The 25,488-nt window shown below is 46.3% G+C and overlaps 1 protein-coding gene across 1 annotated transcript in view; it reads left to right on the plus strand.

The window, feature by feature from the left end:
- The window catches only part of NUP214 (nucleoporin 214), a 120,247-nt gene that overhangs the window by 25,477 nt on the left and 69,282 nt on the right, over positions 1 to 25,488 (plus strand). The window contains exons 13-21 of the mRNA XM_060250637.1: positions 938 to 1,098; positions 2,233 to 2,321; positions 9,543 to 9,632; positions 11,384 to 11,533; positions 13,121 to 13,279; positions 19,291 to 19,394; positions 21,462 to 21,644; positions 22,974 to 23,059; positions 24,716 to 24,799. Coding sequence (XP_060106620.1) covers positions 938 to 1,098; positions 2,233 to 2,321; positions 9,543 to 9,632; positions 11,384 to 11,533; positions 13,121 to 13,279; positions 19,291 to 19,394; positions 21,462 to 21,644; positions 22,974 to 23,059; positions 24,716 to 24,799 — 1,106 coding nt within the window. The remainder of the gene's footprint in view (positions 1 to 937; positions 1,099 to 2,232; positions 2,322 to 9,542; positions 9,633 to 11,383; positions 11,534 to 13,120; positions 13,280 to 19,290; positions 19,395 to 21,461; positions 21,645 to 22,973; positions 23,060 to 24,715; positions 24,800 to 25,488) is intronic.

Here is a 25,488-nt window from a genome sequence, read left to right on the forward strand (position 1 = left end):
AGAATGTGAGATGAGAGCCGGTAGCTGTGTGTGAAGAAGCCTCAGCGGGAGGAGAGGCTTGCTCGCGTTGCTTTAAATCCTGCTTGCGAGCTTCCCTCCAGGGACCATTGGAATGGAATTGTTTTAAGTATTAGGTACGGCAGGATTTCTTTTGGGTTGGCCCTCTTTATGAAATTGGTTACAGGAGCTCTTTATGAAAAATGGTTCATGCTTTCATATTGCTGACAGCCAACAACTTTGGGCTGAGAATCTAGGTCGGTGGAGAAAGTGAAAGGCTGTCTCAGAACAGGAGTTCCTTATATGGTATGAACAGGAACTGGTAAGAATAACAGATAAACTTGCCATCTGCAAGATGCAGCTGGAGATGGTTGACATATAGGTGACGGAGAAGTAGAGATAAGTGATAAAGTTTTCCGGGGGGAAAGCCTACATAAACCTTGAAACTTTGAGCAGAAGGGGCCTGACTTGGATAGAAACAGGGGTCCCTATGCTGGTCAAGCCATGGAAGGGGGCGGAACTGCACTAGAGAACAGGAGACTTTCTCTATGCTGATCATGCTTTTCTAAATGCGACTTGGGACTTAGATTCTAACCAGGAAAATGTAGACTAATAGGGCGAAGTCCCTGTTGGGACGTAGATTTTTCATTATGCTCTCTGCTTTACTGTAGAACTATGCTTTATGCTTGACTAAATTGTGTCACTGTATTCTGAAATGTACTAATGGTATCAAAACTGTTTTGCTTTTCTATCCATATATTTTAAGCCTTCTGTCTAAAGGAGAAATTTGGAGTCTAATAAAGACAATTTGTAAGGTCTAGAAACTTATTAGCGTGTATGTATTAGCCTTCTGCAGGTTGTTTGGGTTTCTGAGGTTGGGGTTAGGAAACTCCCCAGACCTAAAGAGTGAGGGATCTTGTTTGGGTTTCCCCCCTTCCAGGTTCACAGCTGTGGAGTCTTCCACCCCCTCTGCTGGCAGCAGCCAAGGCGCCCCCATGTTCTCCTTCACCCCGAAGGTTGTGGGGCCCGTAAGCCAGTCCACCCCCCTCTCTGCTGCTCCCGCCCCCTCGGTCAAGGCTTTGACCCCTGCATCTTCACCAGGTACTGCCTGTCCCTTCTTTTCTTTTTCTCTCCTGTTCCCTCTCCTGTCAAAGCTGAGAATGGAATTTCCTTAAGGCTAAGCATTGAATCCTCTCCTCCTCCCCCCCCCTCTTCTCTCTTCTTAAAGAAATAAATCTTATTCAAAAGTGTCCCATGTTTAAATGGTGGTGGAGGCAGTGGAAAGTGCTGTCAACTCACAGATGACTTATGGAGGCCCTGTGGGGTTTTCAAGACCAGAGACATTCAGAGGTGGTTGTGCCATTGCCTGCCTCCACACAGTAACCCTGGACTTCCTTGATGGTCTCCCATCCAAAGACTAACCAGGGCCAAGCATGCTGAGCCTCTGAGATCTGACAGGATCAGGCTAGCCTGGCCATCCAGTTGAGGCATACATCAAGGACTCTGCATAAAATAACAAATGTATTCTACTTGGATGGAAACTGCTATGTCTCCTTGGCTCCGGTCATAGAAAAAAACTTAAATGAGGTGGTCTTAAAACACTTAAGGGGGGGGGGGAGATACTCATTGGCTCAGGCAAACTGAAATTAAGTGTCATGTACCAAAAGAAAGCAAAGAGGACATTTTCTTCCTGTCCTGTAATGCTAAAAGCTGCAGCCGTACGCTAAAGTCGATAAGCAGTAGAGTCATGGCAGAGAAAAGGAAACCCTTCTTCATGCAGCGGATAATTAATTTGTGGCCCTCACTGCCACAGGCTGTAATTCTGGCCGCCAGCTTGGTTGGTTTTAAAAGGGGGTTAGATGAAATCCTGAAGGAGAGGTCCCATCGGTGGCTGTTAGCCGTTGGCTGCCACTGACCTCCGACTTCCATGTGGGGTCGAGCCTCAGCATTTCACAGTGAAAATCGCTGCCTGCTGGTTGACAGAAAGGGGTTGAGCACTTACCAGGAAAAACAAGGTCCCTAGGAACTTGGCCCTTGGAACAGTTTCTAATGAAAATATGGCCCACGCTAGCTGCCTTCTGGTAAATTTCTCCTCTCACTGTTGCATTAGTATGGGAGGGTTTGTATGTTGGGATGTCTTTCTGCTGTGTGGCAACTGAGTTCCCCTGAAGCATGTCTCATTCAAGAACTTCCAAGTATGTGTACAGCGTGACTGTTTCTTTTCCACACCAACAGCACGTCCCGCTCAGAGCGCTTCAGCCGTTCCCGGGCTCCAGAAATCAGCCAAGATTTCTCCATCTGCGTCAAAATCAAGCTCTTCACAAGTAAGGAGAACTCGTGCCGCTTTTCTCCCTGAGCAGAGACCCAAGTATGGGGCAAAGCTTTAAGAAAAGGCAGCTGTAACTCCTTCCTCTGTTGTGATGCTGAGGTGAAAGCTGTACTAGCTGGAATTCTTCGACAGGAGTAGGAGTGGTGTTGTCTACCCAAGCAGCAGCTTCAAGGGTCCCCTCCCGTTAGGGGTGGCGTTAATATATTCTGTCTGCACTTGATTGCTCTCTCAGTCTGTCCTATCTGATTGAGGCTTTTTACCTTGCTAGCTGAAATTGATGACTGAGAGGGCCTTTGAGGAGGGCACTTCTGATTCTCCAGGGTCTCTTCCACTGGGAAAGAAGGAAACAGGGCAAGCCACCTGCTCTTTGATTGGCTGTGGGAGTCTCTCGAGTAATCTGGGTTCTTTTGTACCATCTCCTCCATTGGCTGCAATGTCCTTTGCTTCTGGAATGTCTACACTGTTGACTGAGGTTTGGGCTATATGCCTGTCAGTTGGGTGTGCAGTGCTCCTCTGATTTTTTTTGTGGGGTGGGGGTTGGCTGGAATTGAAAAGCAACTGTGAGGGGGGTGGAGGGGAAATTCTGCTCACCTCATTCCCATGCTGCTGCTGCTTATTCAGTCCCCCCTCCCCCTAGCTGTTTTTATCCCCACAGGAAAATGATACAGAGGCCCTTCATATTGTCCACCTGGTAAATGAAAAGGGCTTTGAGCAGCCAGACTGCAAGATCCTGTGGATTTTGGGGGTGGTGTTCGTGAATTTCCTGCATTGTGCAGAGGATTGGACTAGATGACCCTGGAGGTCCCTTCAGTTCTGTGCTTCTATGGCTCTATGATTCTAAGGGTTAAGCGGACCTCCCCTCCTCTCCTGATTGCAGCCTGCTGAAACTGGGGGAGAGAGTCACACAACTAGTTTGTTGTTTATGGGTTGGGCCTTTTACTCCCTTTCTGAATTGGCAGTGCCATACAGAAGTGCAGTTGGGAATGCGTCAGTACAGAGACTTTCGGTTTCGGCGATCCAACATACAGAAGCGATCCGGGCCAGCTCCCAAGAGTCGCTCTCTAATCAGACAGTGGAGGAGCCCCCCTGTGTTGGGGGACTCGATTCTGGGACCCAGGGAGGTCTGGGAAAGCTGGCGGCTCAGGAGTGTGGAGCGGGATCAACAGCGGCGGCTGTTTCCTGAGCCCGCTATTGCTGCGAGCCTCGCTGTCCCGATAGCCGTTTTTATGGCATCAGGGTTGAACACTGGCTTTTCTTTTTTCTTCTTTCTCCAATCTTCACCTCTGCATGATTCTAAGGAGTGCAGCTTTTTGATCAGCTGATTGTAAGTTTTCTGGCAATATTGCTATTTTCTGTTGTAACTGGATAGCCGGATAGATGGGACTTTGAGAACGGAAAGTTGCGGAGCGGAGATAGAGGCGATTGTAGAAGGTGGGGGGAGGGAAATCATCCAGCTTCCTTCTCCTCAAATCAGAGGCCTCCAAAAGATTCTTTGCTCAAAACTCTGAACTGTAAAAATTTCGCTCTTAGACTAATGTGCTAGCCCTCACCAGTTTTAATATGAAGAAGATTTTCTAACTGATCTATATAAATCTGAGCTGAGCTGAGCTGTTGTTACAAGCAGTGTATGCTGTGCAGCTGTTGTGAGTTGCATTGCCTGATATTCTGACAGAGGTTGCGTCGGGCTGTGAAGCCAGTGAAGACTAGTTGCTAGTCTGGAGATTTCGTGGAGTAAAAATTAGAGACGCGCAGAAGATCAAATACCGGAGAGACAGACAGGATATACTTTGTTGGTCTTAAAGGTTTAGAAGAACTTTTAGGACGAAGATGGAGGGAAGAGATCTTTTTTGAATAAAACTTTGTTGGTCTTAAACACTCAGACTGAGAAATGTGCCTTGACTAGTGGATTACAGGAAGGAGCTATATTGGGGCAAATTCAAGTTTTTGGCTGTTCCCTTTTTGTCTGGTGGACCTTAAATCTCATGTTGGAATATATGGGTTTTTGTTTTGTTTTTCCTTTTACTTTGTAATGGAATATATAGACCTGAGCCCTCTTCAAAATCTGGTTGGATTATATCTGTTTTGATCCTGGTTTTTTGGGTTCATTGTTTCTTCTTTATTTTATTGATATTATTTTTTTTTCTCTTTTTTGTGGATGGCATTGTTTAACATCTTTGGATTACAATCTTGCTTCTAGAGTAGATACAGAGAGAGGTGTGTGTCAATTGGGTTTGGCTGTCCTGGATTACAATTTATACCTTTTTTGCTGGATTGCCCGGATGAACTGAGTTAACAGAACTATTGGATCTGACTTAAGGACATAATATAAAGTGTTATTACTTGACTGCAGATTGGGTGGTATATTGTGGTTTGTGGTTTACTTATATGGTTGTTATTGCAAATTGGTATTGTTTAATATACTTGCAAACATTATTTGGGGTTTTTTGGAACTGTTGAAGTAAGTTGCCAAACAAACTAATACTCTCCCATAATATTGATGTCTTCTGTGGGAAGCAAGGTCTGTTGACAGAAATAAGAACATTTTGTTCCATAACAATTCGAGAAGTGAAAATTATTAAACTGTTTTGGTAAAAGTGTTAATAATAAAATGGCAACTGGATTCAAGGAAGGCCCCCAAAAAAGAGACAATTGGGAAGGTAGAGCTATGACCCCTTTGCCCAGTTTTTTACCTGGTCCTGGGAGGCTCACAGCCACAACTATGCAGGGAGATATGAAAGAAATGCAAAATGCTCTTCTAACAGCTATAGCACAACTATCTGACAAGGTCGACAATATAGGAGAACAAATGATAGAAATTAAACAAGAGCTACAAGAGAATAGAAAACAGACAGAAGAGACTAATAAAGCCTTGAAGGCTTTAGGTGTTCAAGTGACAGGCAATACCCAAAAGGTGGAGCAGCTGAAAAAAGAACAGAAATTATTTGATACCAGTTTTCTTCAACTAGAAATCGATGGAGCAGCCTACATGTTGCGGTTCCAAAATGTTCCAGAGGAAAAATCTGAAGATTTGCAGAAAATGTTAAGCCAATCGCTGGCAGAAATCTTAGAAGTGCCACCAGAAAAAATAGAAGAGATTGATCAAGTGAAGCGGGTTCCATCAAGCTTCACGAGGAGGAATAAGTTGCCTAGCGAAATCCGTTTGAAACTTACAAAGAAGAGGATCAGAGATAATATTTTGATGCAAATGAGATAATACAGTGTGATTGCAGGAAATGCTGTGAATATTTTTGAGAGAGATTCCATGGCCGGTAAGACAGAAGAGAAGAGAATATCAAGCCCTGACAAACTTCTTAAAAGAAAGGAAAATACCATATACATGGTTGATGCCGGAAGGTTTACTTTTCACGTATGAAGACAATAGATACAGGATCAACTCGATTTTCAAAGCTGAAAACTTTTTGGAGAAAATTCAGAAGAAGGAGAGGAGGAATAAAGAGGGAGAGGAAGAAGAAGAACAGGAAATTTCGGAGGAGGAAGATTCAACTGGAGCAAAGAAATAGTCAACATGGTTACAGATGAAAAAAGATAAAAAAAGATAGTGATAAGAAAAATCCATAATGGCCTCACTAGTCTCTATCAATGTAAATGGACTTGACTCTCCTATAAAAAGGAGAAAGACTTTCAAATATTTGTCTAAATTAGAGGTGGGCGTAATTTGTTTGCAAGAAACTCATATTTTGACAAAGGATCAGCACCTTCTGGAAAATAAAAAATTTGGTAAGATTTTTGCTGCAACAGACTTCAATAAGAAGAAAAGAGGCGTGGCAATTTATGTAAATTTGACCCACAATTACGATTTGCATCAGAAGATGGAAGGATTTTACTAGTTGAGGTTACCATACAAAATAAAAGATTCTACTGGCAAATATTTATGCACCAAATGAACATAAAGAAAAGTTTTTCAAAGATTTGCATTTTAAGCTGACGAACTGCGACCATTTGGAATGCTATTTAATAGGAGATTTCAATGCGGTTTTTGATAGGCAACTCAACAGAAGTACACACAAGCATACCAAAACTGAAGGTCCACAACTTCCAACAAGCTTTCTGAAATTAGTTGAAGAATTTTCTGGACTTTCTCCAATGCTATAATATCCTTTTTGAGGTGCGGCAACCAGAACTGCACACAGTACTCCAAATGAGACCGCACCATCGATTTATACAGGGGCATTATGATACTGGCTGATTTGTTTTCAATTTCCTTCCTAATAATTCCCAGCATGGCGTTGGCCTTTTTTATTGCAAACGCACACTGTCTTGACATTTTCAGTGAGTTATCTACCATGACCCCAAGATCTTTCTCTTGGTCAGTCTCTGCCAGCTCACACCCCATCAACTTGTATTTGTAGCTGGGATTCTTGGCCCCAATGTGCATTACTTTGCACTTGGCCACACTGAACTGCATCTGCCACGTTGAGGCCCCCCCCTCACCCAGCCTCAACAGGTCCCTTTGGAGTTCCTCACAATCCTCTCTGGTTCTCACTACCCTGAACAATTTAGTGTCATCCGCAAACTTGGCCACTTCACTGCTCACTCCCAACTCTAAATCATTTATGAACAAGTTAAAGAGCATGGGACCCAGTACCGAGCCCTGCGGCACCCCACTGCTTACCGTCCTCCATTGCGAAGACTGCCCATTTATACTCACTCTCTGCTTCCTATTACTCAGCCAGTTTTTGATCCACAAGAGGACCTGTCCTTTTACTCCATGACTCTCAAGCTTTCTAAGGAGCCTTTGATGAGGAACTTTATCAAAAGCTTTCTGGAAGTCAAGGTAAACAACATCTATCAGGTCTCCTTTGTCCACATGTTTGTTCACCCCCTCAAAGAAATGTTACAGGTTAGTGAGGCAAGATCTTTCCTTACAGAACCCATGCTGAGTCTTCCTCAATAACCCGTGTTCATCAATGTGCCTACTCATTCTGTCCTTGATAATGCTTTCAACCAACTTTCCCGGTATTGAAGTCAGACTGACTGGCCTGTAATTTCCCGGATCTCCTCTGGAACCCTTTTTAAAGATGGGGGTGACATTTGCTACCTTCCAGTCCTCAGGAACAGAGGCAGATTTCTATGAAAGATTACAGATTTTTGTCAAAAGATGCACAAGTTCAACTTTGAGTTCTTTCAGAACTCTCGGATGTATGCCATCCGGACCCAGTGACTTATTAGTTTTTAATTTGTCTTATCAGTTGTAGGACCTCCTCTTTTGTCACCTCAGTCTGACTCAGGTCTTTCAACACCCCTTCCAAAATTAGTGGTTCTGGGGCGGGCAAAAAGTTTTCATCTTCCACAGTGAAGACGGAGGCAAAAAATGCATTCAGCTTCTCAGCCATTTCCCTATCCTCCTTCAGTAATCCTTTTACCCCATGGTCATCCAAGGGCCCCACTGCCTCCCTGGCTGGTTTCCTACTTCTAATATATTTGAAGAAATTTTTATTGTTGGTCTTTATGTTTTTTGCAATATGCTCCTCATAGTCCCTTTTTGCCTGCCTGATCACAGTCTTGCATTTGATTTGCCACAGCCTGTGTTCTAAAACCAAACCAGACCCATAGATATGAAGAACTGTTGAAAAAGGATAACAATTTGAAAACAAAGGAATAACTTGAGAATATAGACATTAGAATGAACTGGTGGATGAGAACACAAGTAGAATCTAGATATGCCAAAGATAAAACAATAGGTTTTAACAGGCAACAGTATCTGTTTATAAAATCTTTTTGAGACCTCAGGAGAAATTGATTTCGGATTTGTATGCATATCTATTACAAATGAAAATGCAAGATGAGATTGTAAAAGATTGCATGGTTTAGTGGGCCAAAAATGTGGGCCGTAATATCATGTTAGAGGAATGGGAGATGCTATAGGAATCTAATATTAAATTAACTAAGTCAGTAGTCTTCAAAGAAAACTTGTATAAAATGTTTTATAGGTGGTATGTAACTCCTCAGAAACTATCTAAAATGTACTCGAATATGTCTAATAAGTGTTGGAAATGTACAAAACATGTGAGATCATTTTATCATATGTGGTGAACCTGTGAGGTGGTGAAAGACTATTGGGAGAACTCCTACAGAAAATAATGAAGACACAGATTTAATTTAAACCAGAACTGTTTTTATTGAACATATATCCTAATGACTATACAAAAGAGATGAGACATTTGATAACTCATATGAACACTATTGCCAGAATTCTTCTGGCATAGAAATGGAAACTCTAGGAAATTCCTACCAGCTCCCCAGTCTCCTCTTCCTAATGACCACCACTAGGCTCCCTTTTGTGCTGTTTTGGCCCTAGACTGGATGGAAGTATGTGGAGCACCTTGGAGATGCTGTAGGCTGAATGTTGGAGACCCCAGAGGGCTAACCTTATATGCAAATCCAGCACTGTCCCTTACTTTCCATGTTTGCTGGCTGTTTCTGTTCCTTTCAACCTCTGCATTTTACCTCTTTACTACATATGCAAATCACTGGCTGCCTTGAGGTGCTCTGTGTCCCAGTATACCTGACCAGACGTTGCTGGGATGTCCCCACTTTCACTCACAGGGTAAACTACCTGTTATATTCAGTGAAAAGAATGTAACCTGTAGTTTGGCTCTAGGAAGCCAGTGTGGTATAGTGGTTAAGAGCTGCGGACTTGATTCCCCACTCTTCCACATGAAGCCAGCTGGATGAACTTGGGTCATTCACAACTCTCTTAGCCCCACCTGCCTCACAGGGTGTCTGTTGTGGGGAGAGGAAGGGAAGGAGATTGTAAGTCACTCTTGAGACTCCTTTGGGTAGTGAAAAGCCGGATATAAAAACCAACTCTCCTGGAATCATAGAATAGCATAATAAGAGTTGGAAGGGTTCTCTGGTCCAACTACGGTCATCTAGTCCAACCACCTGCACAATGCAGGAAATTCACAAACACCTCCCCCTAAATTCACAAGATCTTCATTGCTATCAGGTGGCCATCCAGCCTCTGTTTAAAAACCTCCAAGGAAGGAGAGCCCACCACCCTCTCCTCCTTCAGCTATCCGCTCTCTTGGCCTTGACCTTTGCCTGCATTGTGGGGATAATAATACTAGCTTATCTTACAAGGTGGTTAGAAGAACTACAGCAAAATGTGCAAGCCATGCTTTGAGCATGCAAGTGTTATTACTGATACCATTTGGAGAGAGCTTCTCCACTATTTACACGTTATGCATTGCAGGGCCGCTCAACAGCTAGCAGTACCGGGATGGAGAAGCAAGTTCATCAGTGGAAGGAATCGGATCCTGTCATTGCAGGGATAAGGGAAGAGGTGAGGCTTGGTGGAGGGGGGAGGGCTGTTTGCCCACCAACTTCGGGCTGGGGAACTTACTCCTCCTCATCCTTTTTGGACGTCCTGTTTGCTTTATCTCCTTAGGAGGTCCACACAAGGTACCATTTCTGGATTAGCACCCCATGCACAAACCTTTTGCGCTTTCAGAAATAATGGCCTTCAGTAGTTCACGGCATCTCTCAGTCCAAACCTTGCCTGCCCACTGAGGAGGTGACCCTCTGCCTCTCAGGTTGTTTTCCTGCTCTGAATTTGCCTTTATGCCAGGCTTTGGAATATTCTCCTCCTCTGTTCTTGTGGAAGAAAAGAGTTAATATTAAAGTAAATACACACCTTAAAATATCCAGAGAAAGGTACAAACTAAACTAACAGCATTATCTTTACAACTGGGTGTAATAGAGACAGCCCTAAAATCCATGAAGTTGGAGAGTTAAGCCTTGCTTCAGAAGAATATTAATTGCCCATCTGACTGATTTGAGGTCTCAGGTCTGGTGAATTTTCTTTTGAATCTAGGTTGAGATCCTGCAGTGTGTGTGATTGAATCATTTGGCTATCCACAGTGCAAGGATGCAGTAGCATTAGAAGAGGTTGCACGTTGCATCTCTGCACGTGTCCCTGTTCTGGGCTTGACTAGGGTCAAGCTTTCCAGAAGGTGGATAGCAAAACATTTTTATACTCTGGGATCCAGGATCGCCTCTTCGTCTTTCAGTTAAGATCTTGCATCAAAGCCCGCCTTAATGTGCTCCGAGCTTCAGAAGTTAAGGTGGGTGGCTGTCAGAAGCAGGGCCTTCTCACTGGTGGCACCCCATTTTTGGAACTCCCTCGTAGCGGCTCACTTGTATAACTTGAGGCACCAGGTGAAGTAATTCAGTCAGGCTTTGGGTTGATTTTTCAAAAGCGATTTTCAGTATTTAATGGTTTTAATGTTTAAATATTTTTAATGTTTTAGTGCAGGGGTGCCCGCAAATACCTTTCCCAGCACTCGTGAAGTGTTTTTAGAAAGCCGGTCAGACCATATGGGCTGTTGCCCAGCAGGGCTCCTGATTGACCACTTGAGATATGGCTGTGCGGATTAAAAGAATGTTGTTTCTGCAGTTGCTGCCACCACAGTACTGGATTTATTCTCTCTCAGTCCTCTTTTCCAGTGTGTTTTTAAAATCGCCCTTCTTCCCCTACACTTGGGGTGCCTCTGCGGGTGTGGTTGCACCTCCCGATGCAGCCGTTTTGTGGTTGCACCCACAGCCAAGTGTTAGGATTCCAAAGGTGCTTCTGGGCTCAAATGGCTGAGGATCCCTGTTTTAGTGTATTAACACAGACTCTTTTGGAGAGCCACATTGGAAGCCTGCAGCTGGGAACAGGTGGGATTAAAAATGCTAAATAACCCTTACTCTATTATTATTATTATTTTGTCTGTGGCACAAGAGTCCCATCATTTCGGGCGAAAGGTGTGACTCAGCCGCCAAAAATACGAGGAAGCTGGTTGCCGTTTGTGTATTTATTTAGAAGCCTATTGCTACATTGTCCGCGGTGTGGAGACATTTTTTTTTTAATTTCAAAGATTTTTATTTTATTTTAAAGGGTACAGAAATAAAAAGAAAAAAATAATAATGCAATTTCACACACATGCACCCCTCCCGCTCTAAAATTTCAAAGCAGCGTGTAGAGATATTTCTGAACTCTTGTGAACTGGGCTCCTGTTCAATGTCAATAAGCAAGGTTTGCCTCCTGCACAGATAGCACATTTCCAGAAGGAGATGGAAGAACTGAAGAGCAGGACAGCCAAAGCCTCTTTCCAGGTGGGCTCTGATGAGGAGAAGAAGATGCTGAAGACAGACTCAAACGACCTCCACACTTTCATCTTGGAGATCAAGGAGACCACTGAGGTATGGAGAGGTTTGGAATGAGACCCCGCCTCTAGTCTGCGGGCAGGCAGCAACCAAGTTACCTTTGAGGGCTGACAGTGGATTGCTTGGGAGGACGCTGTGGCTCCAGTGCCACTCTCCTGCCTGTTTTAAGGTAGCTGGCGGCAGCAGAGAGGATCTGCGATCAATAAAAGCAGGATGAAGTGCATCGTAAAATAACTAAAAATGATCTCAGCCCCTCCAAAGTGGAAATCTCCTCGGTCTGTTTGTGCCAGAATGGGCTTTGGCTATCCTGGGACTGCAGCTGCTTGAGGTTCTACCATCACTCCTAGAAGGCCACCCTTTCTCTGCCCCACCACCTGAAGCTTGGTTTGCATCAGGAAAAAGAGATAAGGAGATATTAGGGAGCTTCTCATTACTTTAAGACAGGGGTGGCCAAACTCTGGCTCGGGAGCCACACGCAGCTCTTTCATATATATTATGCAGCCCCCAGAGGCTGAGGAGGAACTTGCTGCAGGCTTACTCTTGAGTAAGTGTGTACAGCATTGGGACTTCAGTCAGCCTCTGAGCTTTAACCATAGGTAAGCAACTATTTCTGCCATGTGTGAATCAGGGAAGGGAGGTTTGCAAGCTCTTCTCCTCCACCACAGAGGTCACCCAGACACCTAGAGTGGGGAAAGAGAGCGAAAGAGCCAAGGAAGAAAACGAGCATGTCGGGGAGGGAAGCTGCGGGCCACATTGCCAAGTCCAGCTGGGTGCATCGCTGAGTCCAGTATTAAGAATTTTAATGAAAATGTGTGTGTAGTACTAATTCATGTCTTGTTGCTCTCAAACATCTAATGTTTATTCTACGCGGCTCTTAGGTTAAGCAAGTTTGGCTGCCCCTGCTTTAAGACAAACCACCTCCCACCGTAAATTCAGAAACATTCTAAGAGCACAAAGCCCAAGTGTACTCTGTTACAGGTTGCCACAGGCCTGGAAGTTATTAAAAAGGGGGTACTTGTGGGAACGCTCGTCTGATTTAGCCACGCCATGAAGCTGCGAAGTGAGCAGAAGCAGTTGACCTATGGAAATCTTACTGAACTCCTCTCAGGTTTTGGATACTTCTTTAGAAATGGCCCACTCTACCTTTGCAACCAAAGCTGCTAAAAACTTGATTTTTTTTTTCCACAGACAAATTGAAGCCCAAGACGCCAAGGATGTGTTTGTGATTCCCCTGCCCTGTACTTGCAAGGAGCAATGCGATGCACACAACCCCACAGTAGCCACACATTGGCAATGGTTTTTCCGACATTCGGAAATCATTCTCTGTTGCAGGAGTGGCCAACGGTAGCTCTCCAGATGGTTTTTTTTTTGCCTACAACTCCCATCAGCCCCAGCCAGCATGGCCAATGGCTGGGGCTGATGGGAGTTGTAGGCAAAACATCTGGAGAGCTACCGTTGACCACCCCTGCTCTATTGCATCATCATGTCGCTGCGCACTAGCACTGGCGGGTTAATATAGGGCAGCTGAATGTTTTCAGTGGAAAGCGATGTATGTGCTGATGACACGGGTCTTCATTATCTTGTGGGGGGTTTTCCTCCCTCCCCTTTTACTTTTTCACATAGTCCCTCCACGGAGACATCAGCCTCCTGAAGACGAGCCTTCTGGAGGGATTCGCAGGTCTGGAGGAAGCGAGAGAGAAAGACGAGCGAACCCACAACTCCGAATATTTGCATCTGCTGTATAAGAAGCCGCTGGATCCAAAGAGCGAAGCCCAGCTTCAGGTAGGACCACACTAACCCTGACATCAGAAACCGTGATTCTGAGAAAGTAACAGAGCGCCTGCTTGGCATGCAGAACTCCCAAATTCAGTACGGTTAAAAGGGTCTTAAGGAACAGTGTCAAGGAAGAGCAGTGCCTGAGACCTCGCAGAAATGCTTCTGTTCTGAGCAGACAGGAATGGCCTAAATCAGGGGTGTCAGACATGTGGTCCGGGGCCGAATCAGGCCCCCGAGCAACTGGCTGTCTTCTGCGTCCTTCTCCCTCTCTCTTGCTTCCTTCTGTATCACAGCTTGCTTTGCCAGGCTTGCTCAGTTGTACAAGAGCTACAGAGCAACGCCTCTGATTTCTCCATTGGCTGAGGCTCCTCCAATGGCTGAGAGCCAGTTTGGTGTAGTGGTTAAGTGCATGGACTCTTATCTGGGAGAACCGGGTTTGATTCGCCACTCCTCCACTTGCACCTGCTGGAATGGCCTTGGGTCAGCCATAGCTCTGACAGAGGTTGTCCTTGAAAGGGCAGCTGCTGTGAGAGTTCTCTCAGCCCCACCTACCTCACAGGGTGTTTGTTGTGGGGGAGGAAGATAAAGGAGATTGTGAGCCCCTCTGAGGGGAAGGTGGAATATAAATCCAATGTCGTCTTCTCCCTTGGGAGGAATAGCTTGCTCTACCAGGCTCTCTCAATTGCACAGCAGAGCTACTGAGCCAAACCTCTCTTCCTTCTACTGGCTGAGACTCCTCCCCCTCCTGGTCGCCTGGGGAAGGAAAGAAAGAGCCAGAGCTTCCTTTGCCCAGTTCCCTGGATCACACGGGAGAGATTCAAAGAAAGCACCATTAAGACCAACAAGTGCTAATGTATTAATCATGTTACTTTTTTAAAGCTTAAATTGTGTTTGTGTCCTTTATAAAGTTTATACCTTCACTATCTGGCATTACTTTTTATGACACTCATGGCCCGGCCCAACAAGGTCTCATTTATGTCAGATCCGGCCCTCATAACAAATAAGTTCAGCACCCCTAGCCTAAATGGGGTGATTGGGTCTGTTCATAATGATTTGTGCCTCTGGAGGGACAGGGAAGCAGTATTGTGCTATGAGCTTTTTTTTTTTTTTTTTAGCGATAGCAGCTTGGATAGCCTGGACTTGCCCAGGCCTGTCAGAGCTCAGAAGCGAAGCTCGATCGATCCTGGTTAGTACTTGGATTTAGGAAAATTTAGGAAGACTGGGGTTGTGGTGCAGAGACAGGCAATGGCAAGCTCATCTCTGAGCTTCTGTGAAGAAGGACTTTGTTGGGTCTTCCTAAATTAATAGCAGCTTCATGGCCCTCAGTTATTATTATTGTTAAAGATAATCAAGGAGATCTGAAGGCTAGCCGCCCTGAGCCTGCTTCGGCGGGGGAGGGCGGGATACAAATAAAATTTTACTTTACTTACTTACTTTACTAAGGCTTGCAGCAGGGGAAGAAAAGGTCCTATAACTGGTCAGTCTTCTGCCTGATTGTTTTTGTGAATTAGACACATTTGCCTGCATTAATAAACTTGCAGATAGAGGTCCTTAGTGAGGGGTGCATGGGTGTGATCTGTTCTCTCCCTCCCACCCTGTCTAGGGAACGCTGGCAGAGGGCTGCAGTGAAGTTCTTCTTTTAAGCATTTTGGATGTACCTTAGCTTGTGCATGTGCTAGAATCAAGAATTCACAGAGCAACTGTTGCTGCTCTTGTTGTGGTTGTTCCTAAGTATTAGCACTGTGGTGCACCAGTCTGAGTCAAAGGCTGTGGGATGTGATTCCACAGAGTACAGGAGAGCTTGTCCGGTGTAGCAGATACAGGATCAGACTTAAGCCAGGGAGACCTCACTTGAAATCCCCACTTAGCTGTCAAGCTTGGGCCAACTCAGCCTACCTTGTGGGATTGTTGTGAAAAACAGAGCAGCCCCCTATGCCAGAGGTGTTGAACTCAGTTGTTCTGAGGGCTGGATCTGACATAAGTGAGACCTTCTTGGGCCGGGCCATGCATGTAATAAAATGTAATGCCAGGTAGTGGAGATATAAACTTTATAATAATAATAATAATAAATTTTATTTGTATCCCGCCCTCCCCACCTAGGCGGGGACACAGGGGAACATAATTAAAAATTTAAAAACAAACTTTTAAAAACTTGAAATAAAACATGCTTAAAAGACTAGGCACTCTTGCAATACTTTGTTCATTTGACAGCCTGTAATAACTGACACCTCTTGCTCTGAATTATTACATCAAAATCCAGAGACAATGTCTGTTCTGTAGCAATCTTGAATGTGCTGTCCAAGTGTTGTTCAGGTGTGTATCTGTAAGCTGCGAACCTACTTTTGATTCATTAACATTCATTATAGAAATCTCATGGTCAGTGCTTTGAACGTACGACGCAGGAAAACATGAAATGGCTGGGCATTGCAAGCTTTTTTACGCAAGTTGCTTCACATGCTAGTCAGCCAATGGAGAAAATAGAGGCTTTGCTCTGTGGCTCCTGTGCGATTGAGCAAGTCTGGCAAACCAAGCTCTGATGCACATGAAGCAAGAGAGTGGGAGAAGGAAGCAAACAACAGTGAGTTGCTTGTGGGCCTGATAGGACCCCTCCAGGGGGGGTCCTAATCCAGCCCATGGGCCACATGTTTGACACCCCTGCCCTGTGCACTATGTTGGGAGGCAGGCAGAATACTAGTGTGGCAGCCTTAAGATTTGTTAGTTGAAATGAGCAGCTAAGTAGGGTGGCAGAAAGTGTCAATTTGGGTCTGGTGGGGGCCCCTCCCAGCCCAGATTTGAATGATGCCCAGGGGGAGGATAGCAAGGAGATGTTTTTGGAAATGGGGGCTGAACTGAAAGCTGCAGGCCAGAGGGAGCCTCTGGGTTACCAGTTGCTTGACTGTATTCTGCAGCAAGTAATGCCACCAGTCCCAGCCCACAGCAGCTGTTCAGCCCAGGGGCCAGGAGAACACTCCCTGGGTCCGCTGTTAGCCAGTTCCATCTGCTTGCATTATTTTTCTATTAATGTTATTTTTTTTAACTGGGGGGTGAGGGCAGGGATCTTTTAGGAAGTTGTCGGTTTAATATCTTGTTAAGTTAATGAAAGAAATAGTTCGTTCAGAGATTGCTTTGCCTCCGGCAAGAGCTTTCCCCCGTTCAGTGCCATGATTTATAACGACTTGTGCTATTGCAGTCAATTTCACGGATGGCGAGGCTTGAAACTGAATAGCGGCCAGGAGTTCTCGCAAGCATGTCAGAAAGATTTTAGGAGTGAGATGGGGAAACGTGAGGCAGGGGGAGGGGTACGGTTCCCTCCTTGAGGGGCAGGGGGGGTGTCTAAAGTTAAAGAAGTTCTTTCTCCCCCATCACACTGAAGTGTGAAATACTGGCTTGAGCCTTGGCGCTCTTCTGTAATTGACCTGTCTAGCCCGGTGGAGGTCAAATTAGATGCACAAGGGTAATGTGGGACATGCTCATCAATAAAGCCGAGCTTGAGATGGCTCAGAATGATCCCTCCTGAGCAGCCAGTCCCTCTTCTGTACACGTGTGTAGCCTTTGGTGAGCCAGCTGGCTAATTCCCCACCCCCCACCCCTTTCCAAAGGCAGCTTCGTATTCAACCCTAAAAACCGGTCTTCACATTCAGCAAAATTGCCTGGGACTGCAACCCCTTCTGGGTGTATATGTCTAAGTCGATGTTTTTGCGGAGTCCTACACATACACATTACTCTGCACAAAGAAAACTGGCACATATGAAAAGAGCTAAGCTAGGCAGGGGCGTCAAACTCATTTGTGAGTTGGTAAAGACTCGGTGCTTGCATAGGGGACTACCTTTATCAGTATATCAGCAGCCTGGTTATGTAGCGGCTATAGATTTTTTGTAGCAGCCTGAGTAGCCCGAGCTCATCAGAGTTTGGAAACCAAGCAGGGTCAGCCCTGGTTAGTATTTGGATGGAAGTCTGCAGTTGCTGTGCAAGGGCAGGCAGTAGCCAACTGCCTCTGTTCATCTCTTGCCTTAGAACCACATGGGAGGTGCTGTGAGCCCCTTGTGATTGAATGGCACTTGATTACTGTATATTTTCGTTTCAAAGACTCTGCTTTTTTTTCCCCCAGTGAAGCATGTTACGTTCTTCCTGCATCCCTCCCCTCCCTCCCCACCCCCCATGCTGACTGTGGTAAGCTGTTATCTGAATTGTCCTTTTCAGGAAACAGCCTCAAAGACAGGAACTGCCACCTGGGCGCATCACCACACCTCTCTTGGTTGAGAAAATTCAGCTAGTGGAGTAGATGCCTCCTGTCCCAGCAGCTCTAGCCTACTATTGGCTGGAGAGCAGGCTGGGATTCTTTGCAATTGTCCTGTGAGTTTGAGGGGCTGTTCCCTAAAATGAGGCACTTGCCGCGGCTCAGATTCTCTTTATTTTGCAAAATCAAGGCCTGTGCAAACTTGACTGTCGTCCCTTTCAAATGCTGGTCTGCAAAAGCAGGGCTTGGGACCCAGAGCATCTGAAGGACCATTCTCTCATGCATTCGTGCCTGGAAATAAAGATTACAGGGAAAGGCCCTCCCATCAAAGATGCTCATTTGATGGGTATGCAAGAGAAGGCCTTTTCAGTGGCAGCACGCAAAAATGGAGCAACCTCTCAGGGGAGTGTGCCCAGCCCCCCCTCTTTCAGACTTTAGGATGCAGCTCAAGATGGCTTGATTTAGGGCTGCATCTGATTAAAGCACTCCTAAATGGTAAAGCTGCAGTACTGCAGTCCGAGCTCTTTGCTCACAACCTGAGTTCGATCCCGGCGGAAGCTGGGTTCAAGTAGCCAGCTCCAGGTCGACTCAGCCTTCCATCCTTCCAAGGTCGGTAAAATGAATCCCCAGCTTGCTGGGGGTAAGGTGTAGATGACTGGGGAAGGCAATGGCAAACCACCCTGTAAAAAGTCTGCTGTGAAAATGTCGTGATGCGACGTCACCCCAGAGTCGGAAACAACTGGTGCTTGCACAGGGGACTACCTTTACCTTTTTAAATTGTGATTTTAAATTTTGCTTCTATGTTAAGCAGCACGTGTTTGCCAGAGGAGCTGTCCTCTTCCTGTGCGAGTCCAGCATCCAGTGAATTGCCAATCACTGCAGTTTCCCAAGTACTGAAGCCACAGGGCCAAGGGACTCCTTAAAAGGCAGCCAGATGTTCAGGGAAGCTGTCCAGGTTTTGTAGTCTACCAGCTGGGATTCTAGCGGTCCTCCTTTAAGCAGCGAACATTTCCAAGCAGCACAGCTATATCCCTGGATGTGGTTGGAAAGTACATGTTGCTGTCCCCACGCTGGCTCTAAGCAGGCCTGAATTGAATCTGATCCACATTGCACGGCTACAAAATACATTCCTGAAGATTAATTAGTCTTCACAATTATTCCCAGCAACAGCACCAAGCTGGCCAGGTCATCTTCTCTGGGTAAGGAGATCCAGAAGGGAGACATTTTTACCCCCAAGAAGCCCAGGGCCTCGTCTCCTCCCTTGCTGGAGCTGCCACAGCTGATCTGCTCTGAACTAGTATGTTTGAACTTAATTGTGAGCAGGCCTCAGATTCAGCAGGAGCTCACAGGAGCACAGCTGCTGAACCTTTTAGTAGGTGCAGCTGCATAACAATCCCTGGATTAGGAGAGCAGCCAGCCACCAGGGGCTTTGCCACGCCCCCAGCATTAACCACACCCCTCATCAACCCCCGGAGAATTTGCCACGCCCTTCATTAACCCCCGGAGAAGCCTGCGTCACCTTTTCTCCACTTCGTATGTGATTTTGGGCAACAGGTGGCTTGCTGGCCTTTTGACTGGGCGTGGGGGCAGCCCAGGAGAGCCCCAGGCAAGTGAGGCCTGCTTGCTTGGGACTTCCCTTTCATGCATTGGGTTGCTTTTGACTGAGGAGGGTGCCATATCCTAATGAGCTCCACCACCTATTTTTGCTACAAAACAACCCCTGGTTGTGAGTCTCCTGCATGGGTCGGAAAGGTGACTTTTTGATTTCCTTCTGGGGCAGGAAATTCGACGTCTGCATCAGTACGTGAAGTTTGCCGTTCAGGACGTGAACGATGTTCTGGATTTGGAGTGGGACCGGCATTTGGAACAGCAAAAAAAGCAGAGGTGAGTGATCTACCATGCCGTTCTGTGCAGAGTTACACCCTTCGATTGTTTTTTTTGCAATTCTGTTTTGCATTTTAAATTCGTAACAATTCTCAATGCATTATATCAGTGACACTTACATGAACTGAAACCAACTGGCCTAGAATGGTATGACTCTTTTTAGGATGGCCCCGTTAATCTTGGGGATGTGTTTTTGGAGAATAGGTGTAGACATAATATACCTTTACATCCGGCATTTGTGTGTGTGTGAGTGAGAACAGGTTTTTAAATATATTTTAACTGGTTACATATTGTTTATTTGACCCACTTATAAACCACATGTTCAGCCCAGGTGCTCCTGAGATGTCTGAAAAATTATTTAATATGATATTAAAAGGCTAGGATTAAAATACAGTAAAGTTAAGGAAAGGAACAATGATTTAAAGCAGCATTTAAACAGAATTAAAACCATATTTATAAACAACAAGCTTAAAACGCAACAGTAAGAAAGAAAATGCATAATCAGTGGCAGTTTTAACTTTTCTCTGATAGATTGCCTCGGAGTTTAAAATAAGATAATAGGCAGACCAACAGTTTTCACCATAATAAGCTAAAAGTCTGTATAATTTTTTCCCAAAAGTTTTAACATGGCACCAAGAATTAATAGACTCAGTGCCAGACAAATAGTTGTCAGGAAGATGTTACACAGCCAAGGTGACACCCCAGAGAAGACCCTGTCTCTTGTGGTCACCCATCTATTATCCTGTGATGGCAGAACTCAGAGCTAGGCCTCCAGAGGTCATCTCCAGCTGTCAGTGATGTAGGTATCAGAGTGTCTGTCTGTAGCTGGTGTCCATGCTTTTCATCAAGATTGGCGAAAAGTGATGAGGTCGTTCGTTCAAAGCACAGAAGTACCGGAAGCTGTGTGAGTCATCTTGCAGTTTGGGCCGTGAGGAATTGCATGGAGGCAGTGAGGACTTCTAGTCTTCTGAAATATCTCTCCCTAAACTCTCAGGGCCTGAAGGAGGCTGATTTCTCCCCTCCCCAGTGTTTTTTCCCCTCCTGTTTGCAGCTAAAAGTCAGCATTCAGTTTGTTTCTTCTGAAACTTGCTGAGTCCTTCTCAAACAAAACTTGTAGGCACTCAATCAGATTAATGAGCAGTGACTTTAGAGCAGATAAAAGGAAGTACTTCTTCACCCAAAGAGTGATTAACACATGGAATTCACTACCACAAAAAGTGGTGGCGGCTACAATCATAGACAGCTTCAGGAAGGGACTGGAGGAACATATATGGAGCAGAGGTCCATCAGCGGCAATTAGCCACAAGGTCTAGATGGAACACACTGTCTGGGCAGGGATATACTCTGTATTCTTGGTGTTTGGTGAGGGAGGGGGCAACAGTGGGAGGGCTTCTGGAGTTCTGGCCCTGCTGGTGGACCTCCTGATGGCACTGGGTTTTGGCCACCGTGTGTGACACAGAGTGTTGGACTGGATGGACCATTGGCTTGACCAGTGTTCCCTCTAAGCTGAATTAGTGTGAGCTAGCTCACAGATTTTTAGCCTCCAGCTCACAGATTTTTGTCTTAGCTCAGGAAGGATGACCCCAGAGCACACTCATTTGTGCAGTAGCTCACAACTTTCATGCCAGTAGCTCACAAAGCAGAATCGACTCTGCAGCTTAGAGGAAACACTGGACCTGATCCAGCATGGCTTCTCTTATGTTCATAGTTTGTTTTTTTTTCAGGGGGAGAAGGGTCATTTATAAAGTCATGTTTTTGTCATACCTATGGAGACTTCCAAGTATATCAAGACCCCTGCCTTGTCTGCAGGAGGCCCCAGTGTCCAGCTTTGGTTGTCTGAAGACGGTCCACTGGTGTATTCTTAGATACAGTGATGGCATTGGTCTGCTTTGCATGGTTATCCTCAGGATTATGCATAAGCGAAACCTGCTGACTTCCTCCTACCCCCCTGTTGTCACCAGCACCTTTCCCCGTTCCACCTTCTGCCTCCTTCTCTCTTGAGATTTGTCTCCTGCAATAGACTTAATTCTTTTTTTGTTTCCCCCTAACCGTTTTATTTTTTAATAGACGCTTAATGGTCCCCGAGAGAGAGACTTTGTTCAACACCCTCACTAATAACCGAGAGATAATTAACCAGCAGAGGAAGCGGCTGACGAACCTGGTGGACAGTCTGCAGGAGCTTCACTTGTACAAGCAGACCTCTCCGTGGAGCCTCTCTCGGGACTCCTCCACCCACAGCAGCGTCCAGGGGTGCGTGTCATTGGGGAATGCCAAGGAAAGCCTCCTTTCGCTTTGCTTCCGTGCTCTCTTACCCCCCCCCCCCCGATAATGCAGTAATCTGTCCTGAGGCCATCCCCACGATGGCCAGAGTTCCACAGCTCCATGAACAAGGGGGGGAAAAGTCAGCTTTCATTTAGCTTTCTAGCCCTTATGAATGAAAACCTAGAGGTTGAATAGAGAGGCCAAGCAGGGCTGGGGGAGAATGCAAACCATAGTTTGTGGCTTGGATATAACAGGAACCAACAGCAGGCGCGTAGCCAGAAAATTTTAGGTGGGGGTGGGCAGGAGAGAGAAGAAGAAGAAGATATTGGATTTATATCCCGCCCTCCACTCCGAAGAGTCTCAGAGCGGCTCACAATCTCCTTTACCTTCCTCCGCCACAACAGACACCCTGTGAGGTGGGTGGGGCTGGAGAGGGCTCTCACAACAGCTGCCCTTTCAAAGACAACCTCTGCCAGAGCTATGGCTGACCCAAGGCCACGCCAGCAGGTGCAAATGAGGAGTGGGGAATCAAACCCGGTTCTCCCAGATAAGAGTCCGCACACTTAACCACTACACCAAACTGGTGGGGGGGGAGGAGTGAGAATTTTAGGTGGGGGGGCAGGAGAGAGAATTTTAGGGGGGGACAGGAGAGAGAATTTGGGGGGGAGGCAGGAGAATTTTAAGTGGGGGGCAAGAGAAAGAATTTTAGGTGGGGGGGCGCAAGGGCCAAAATAACATCTGACTTGGAGGGCTACAAGCAGAACTTCGCTGTACTCACTGCCTAGATCAGGGGTGGGGGACAGTGGCTCTCCAGATGTTTTTTGTCTACAACTCCCATCAGCAGAGCTCATCTCTTGAACCATGCGGCACTTGTTCAGAGCAGCAGTGAGTGGCAGTGAACAGACTGGAGGTCCTCCAATGGAGGGGCCATACAGATGGAAGGGGGAGGGGTTGAATGGAATGTCTTGCCCCACCCCCCCGCCCCGGGCCCCACTGTAGCTACGGGCCTGACCAACAGTCAACTCCCTGTAAATGTGTGGCAGGCGCAGGCAGCACATGAGACTGAAAGTCCCCGAGCTCATTAGTATCTCTGAACCGTCCCTGTGTTGAGTTGTAGATTGCAAGTTCCTTCGGGCGGGGACCTTTCTTCTTTTTGTGACTCCGCAAAGCACCATGGGCGGTAATAGCATTATAGAGACAATTAGGGTGAATTGCCTTGAGCCGTTAGGAAAGGGTGCTGCATGTTCTGCTTTGTGACAATGATGTGGTTTCTTGGCTTTTTCCCTGTGTTGCTCCTTCAACTCCCAACTGACTCAGCCTTGACAGCGAACTAGAGAGCTTGGGTAACGCCCTGATGAAATTTACCATGGAGTCTGGCCCCAAGAGCCTGTCCAAAGCACCTGGTAAGTCAGCTGTTCTGGCAGGAAGGTGGGGGGGGGATAGTGCGTTTCGTTGCTGGGTAACACCCTCTTAGACCAACAGTTCCCTGGAACTCACCCTGATCTGATCTGCACTGAATGGTAACCAGCTACCACCATTCAGTACCTCCTTAGAACATAAGAAGAGCCCTGCTGGAACAGATCAGTGGTCCATCTAGTCCAGCATCCTGTCTCACACAGGGGCCAACCAGTTCCTCTGGAGGGACAATAACAGGGCACAGAGGAAGGAAGGGAGCCGGTCTCTCTAATTGTTTTAAGATGCACTTCATGAAGGAATGTAAATGTCTTCTTAATATGGAACCACTGACATTTATTCCTTCAGGGTGGAAGTGCAGAGGGACTAAGTTGGGCACAAGGTTGTGATGTAAGTCACCCCCTACCCAAGCGAGTGGCCAGTCCTCCACTGACAGGCACCCTGTGGGGAGCGGCAGGGTTCCTCTGTGATCTGTGGGTCCTCCTCTGCTGCTGCTGCTCCTCTTTCTCCTGTTGTTCCTGACAAGCACCACTAATACGTGGCATTTTTTTTCACAAGATAAGCATCAGGAGAGAGTGCAGAGAGGGTCATATGAACATCTGACGCTGCCTTCTACTGAATCGGACCCTCCGTCCATCAAAGTCAGTCTTGTCTACTCAGACTGGCAGCGGCTCTCCAGGGTCTCAGGTTTTTCACGCCTATTTGCCTGGACCCTTTTTAGTTGGAGATGCCGGGGATTGAACCTGGGACCTTCTGCTTACCAAGCAGATGCTCTACCACTGAGCCACCGTCCTTCCCCATCCATTCAGAGAATGGGGTGATTTTTCATGGCTCCCACTTTCTGCTGGAGACCTCCAAACTCCCTCTTCTTGCTATTCTTGGGGGTTCTGTGACTTCGAGGTGAATCACGTTAGGAGTGGGATATTTGGGGCTGCAGTGGGTGGGGGGAGACGGAGAAGTTTCACTCCGCTTGCTGAACTCCTTTCAAGCAGAAGTTGATCTGAGCCAAATGCAATATCACAGCACGTTTTGGCCATTAGGAGTAACTTTGCAGGCACATGGGTCGTCCCCCCCACCCCACCCGTGCAGCTTCTTCACTCCACTTCTGGCACCTGCGATTCCCCCCTCTCCCATGTGCAGCGTCTCTGTTCTACTTCTGGTTTCTGCTGACCTCAACAGCCGTCTAGGCAATCCACACCTACTGCTGCCCTGCAGACTGTTCTTTACAAATCCACCTCTAATCATGGCTTGGAGGATCACACTGACTGTTTGCCATTTCGTTGTCAATGAAAACTAGGAGGTGAAGGAGAGAGCCTGCATGTGAGGAAAGGAAGGAGTCTGGCAGGAAGAGAAATCATTTCCTTTTGCCAGATCTTGAGATGACATTGGGTCTGAGCTGAGCAAGTGAGCAGGTAGCCAGGTCTGGAAAACACAAAGTTACAACTGCCGATCACTTGCTGGCTCTTGACCTTTGTTTCCTGCAAAATTATTAACAGCTGCCAATCCATGGTTTACTGCTTCCATACTTTTAAGAATGCGGGATTGTTGAGGCTGAATATCAGAAGAATTGTCTGGTGCTATAGAGACATAATGCTGAACAAATCAGTGACTCCACTTTACCTATCAGTTTTCCTTCTCTTTTCCAGCAAAATTGTCTCCGGTGAAGCAAGCTCAGCTACGGAATTTCCTATCCAAACGGAAGATGCCGCCCATCAGGTCAACAGCCCCAGGTATATTGTAGTCCATCAAATAACTGGCAAAAGCTTGTTTGTTTGCAAGAGGCCCAGGCCTAGATTATAGCAATCCCTTACCCAAGCCTCTTTGTTAGGTTTTCCTGACATGAAGTTTCCTGGGCGTCCTGCTGCTTTCTGTTCTAATTTATGGTACCCCAGTGAAATTTGGAGAGCCCTTTGCTGTAAGTTGGGAGGACTTCTGGACCTCAAATGATGCTAAGGATGCTGTCAGGAGCACGCCAGTCCCCTTTCAAGATGGGGACTGGAAGTTTCCAAAGTCAAACTGGCACTTTTGAGCCTTGAACTTGGTGAAACAGCTTCCAGCTGCCACAAATATGAAGAAGACTGCAGATTCATACTCTGCCCTTATCTCTGAATCAGTCTCGGAGTGGCTTACAATCCCCTATATCTTCTCCCCCCACAACAGACACCCTGTGAGGTGGGTGGGGCTGAGAGGGCTCTCACGGCAGCTGCCCTTTCAAGGACAACTCCTGCGAGAGCTATGGCTGTCCCAAGGCCATTCCAGCAGCTGCAAGTGGAGGAGCGAGGAATCAAAACCGGTTCTCCCAGATCAGAGTCCGCACACTTAACCACTACACCAAACTGGCTCTCATATGGTATTCATGTCTTGAAAAACTAGTTGTCTGCATCCTTGATATTTCAAATCAACCTCCTCCTTTGAGAGA

This window comes from Heteronotia binoei, chromosome 12 (assembly GCF_032191835.1).
Source record: "Heteronotia binoei isolate CCM8104 ecotype False Entrance Well chromosome 12, APGP_CSIRO_Hbin_v1, whole genome shotgun sequence".
Lineage (NCBI taxonomy): Eukaryota > Metazoa > Chordata > Lepidosauria > Squamata > Gekkonidae > Heteronotia > Heteronotia binoei.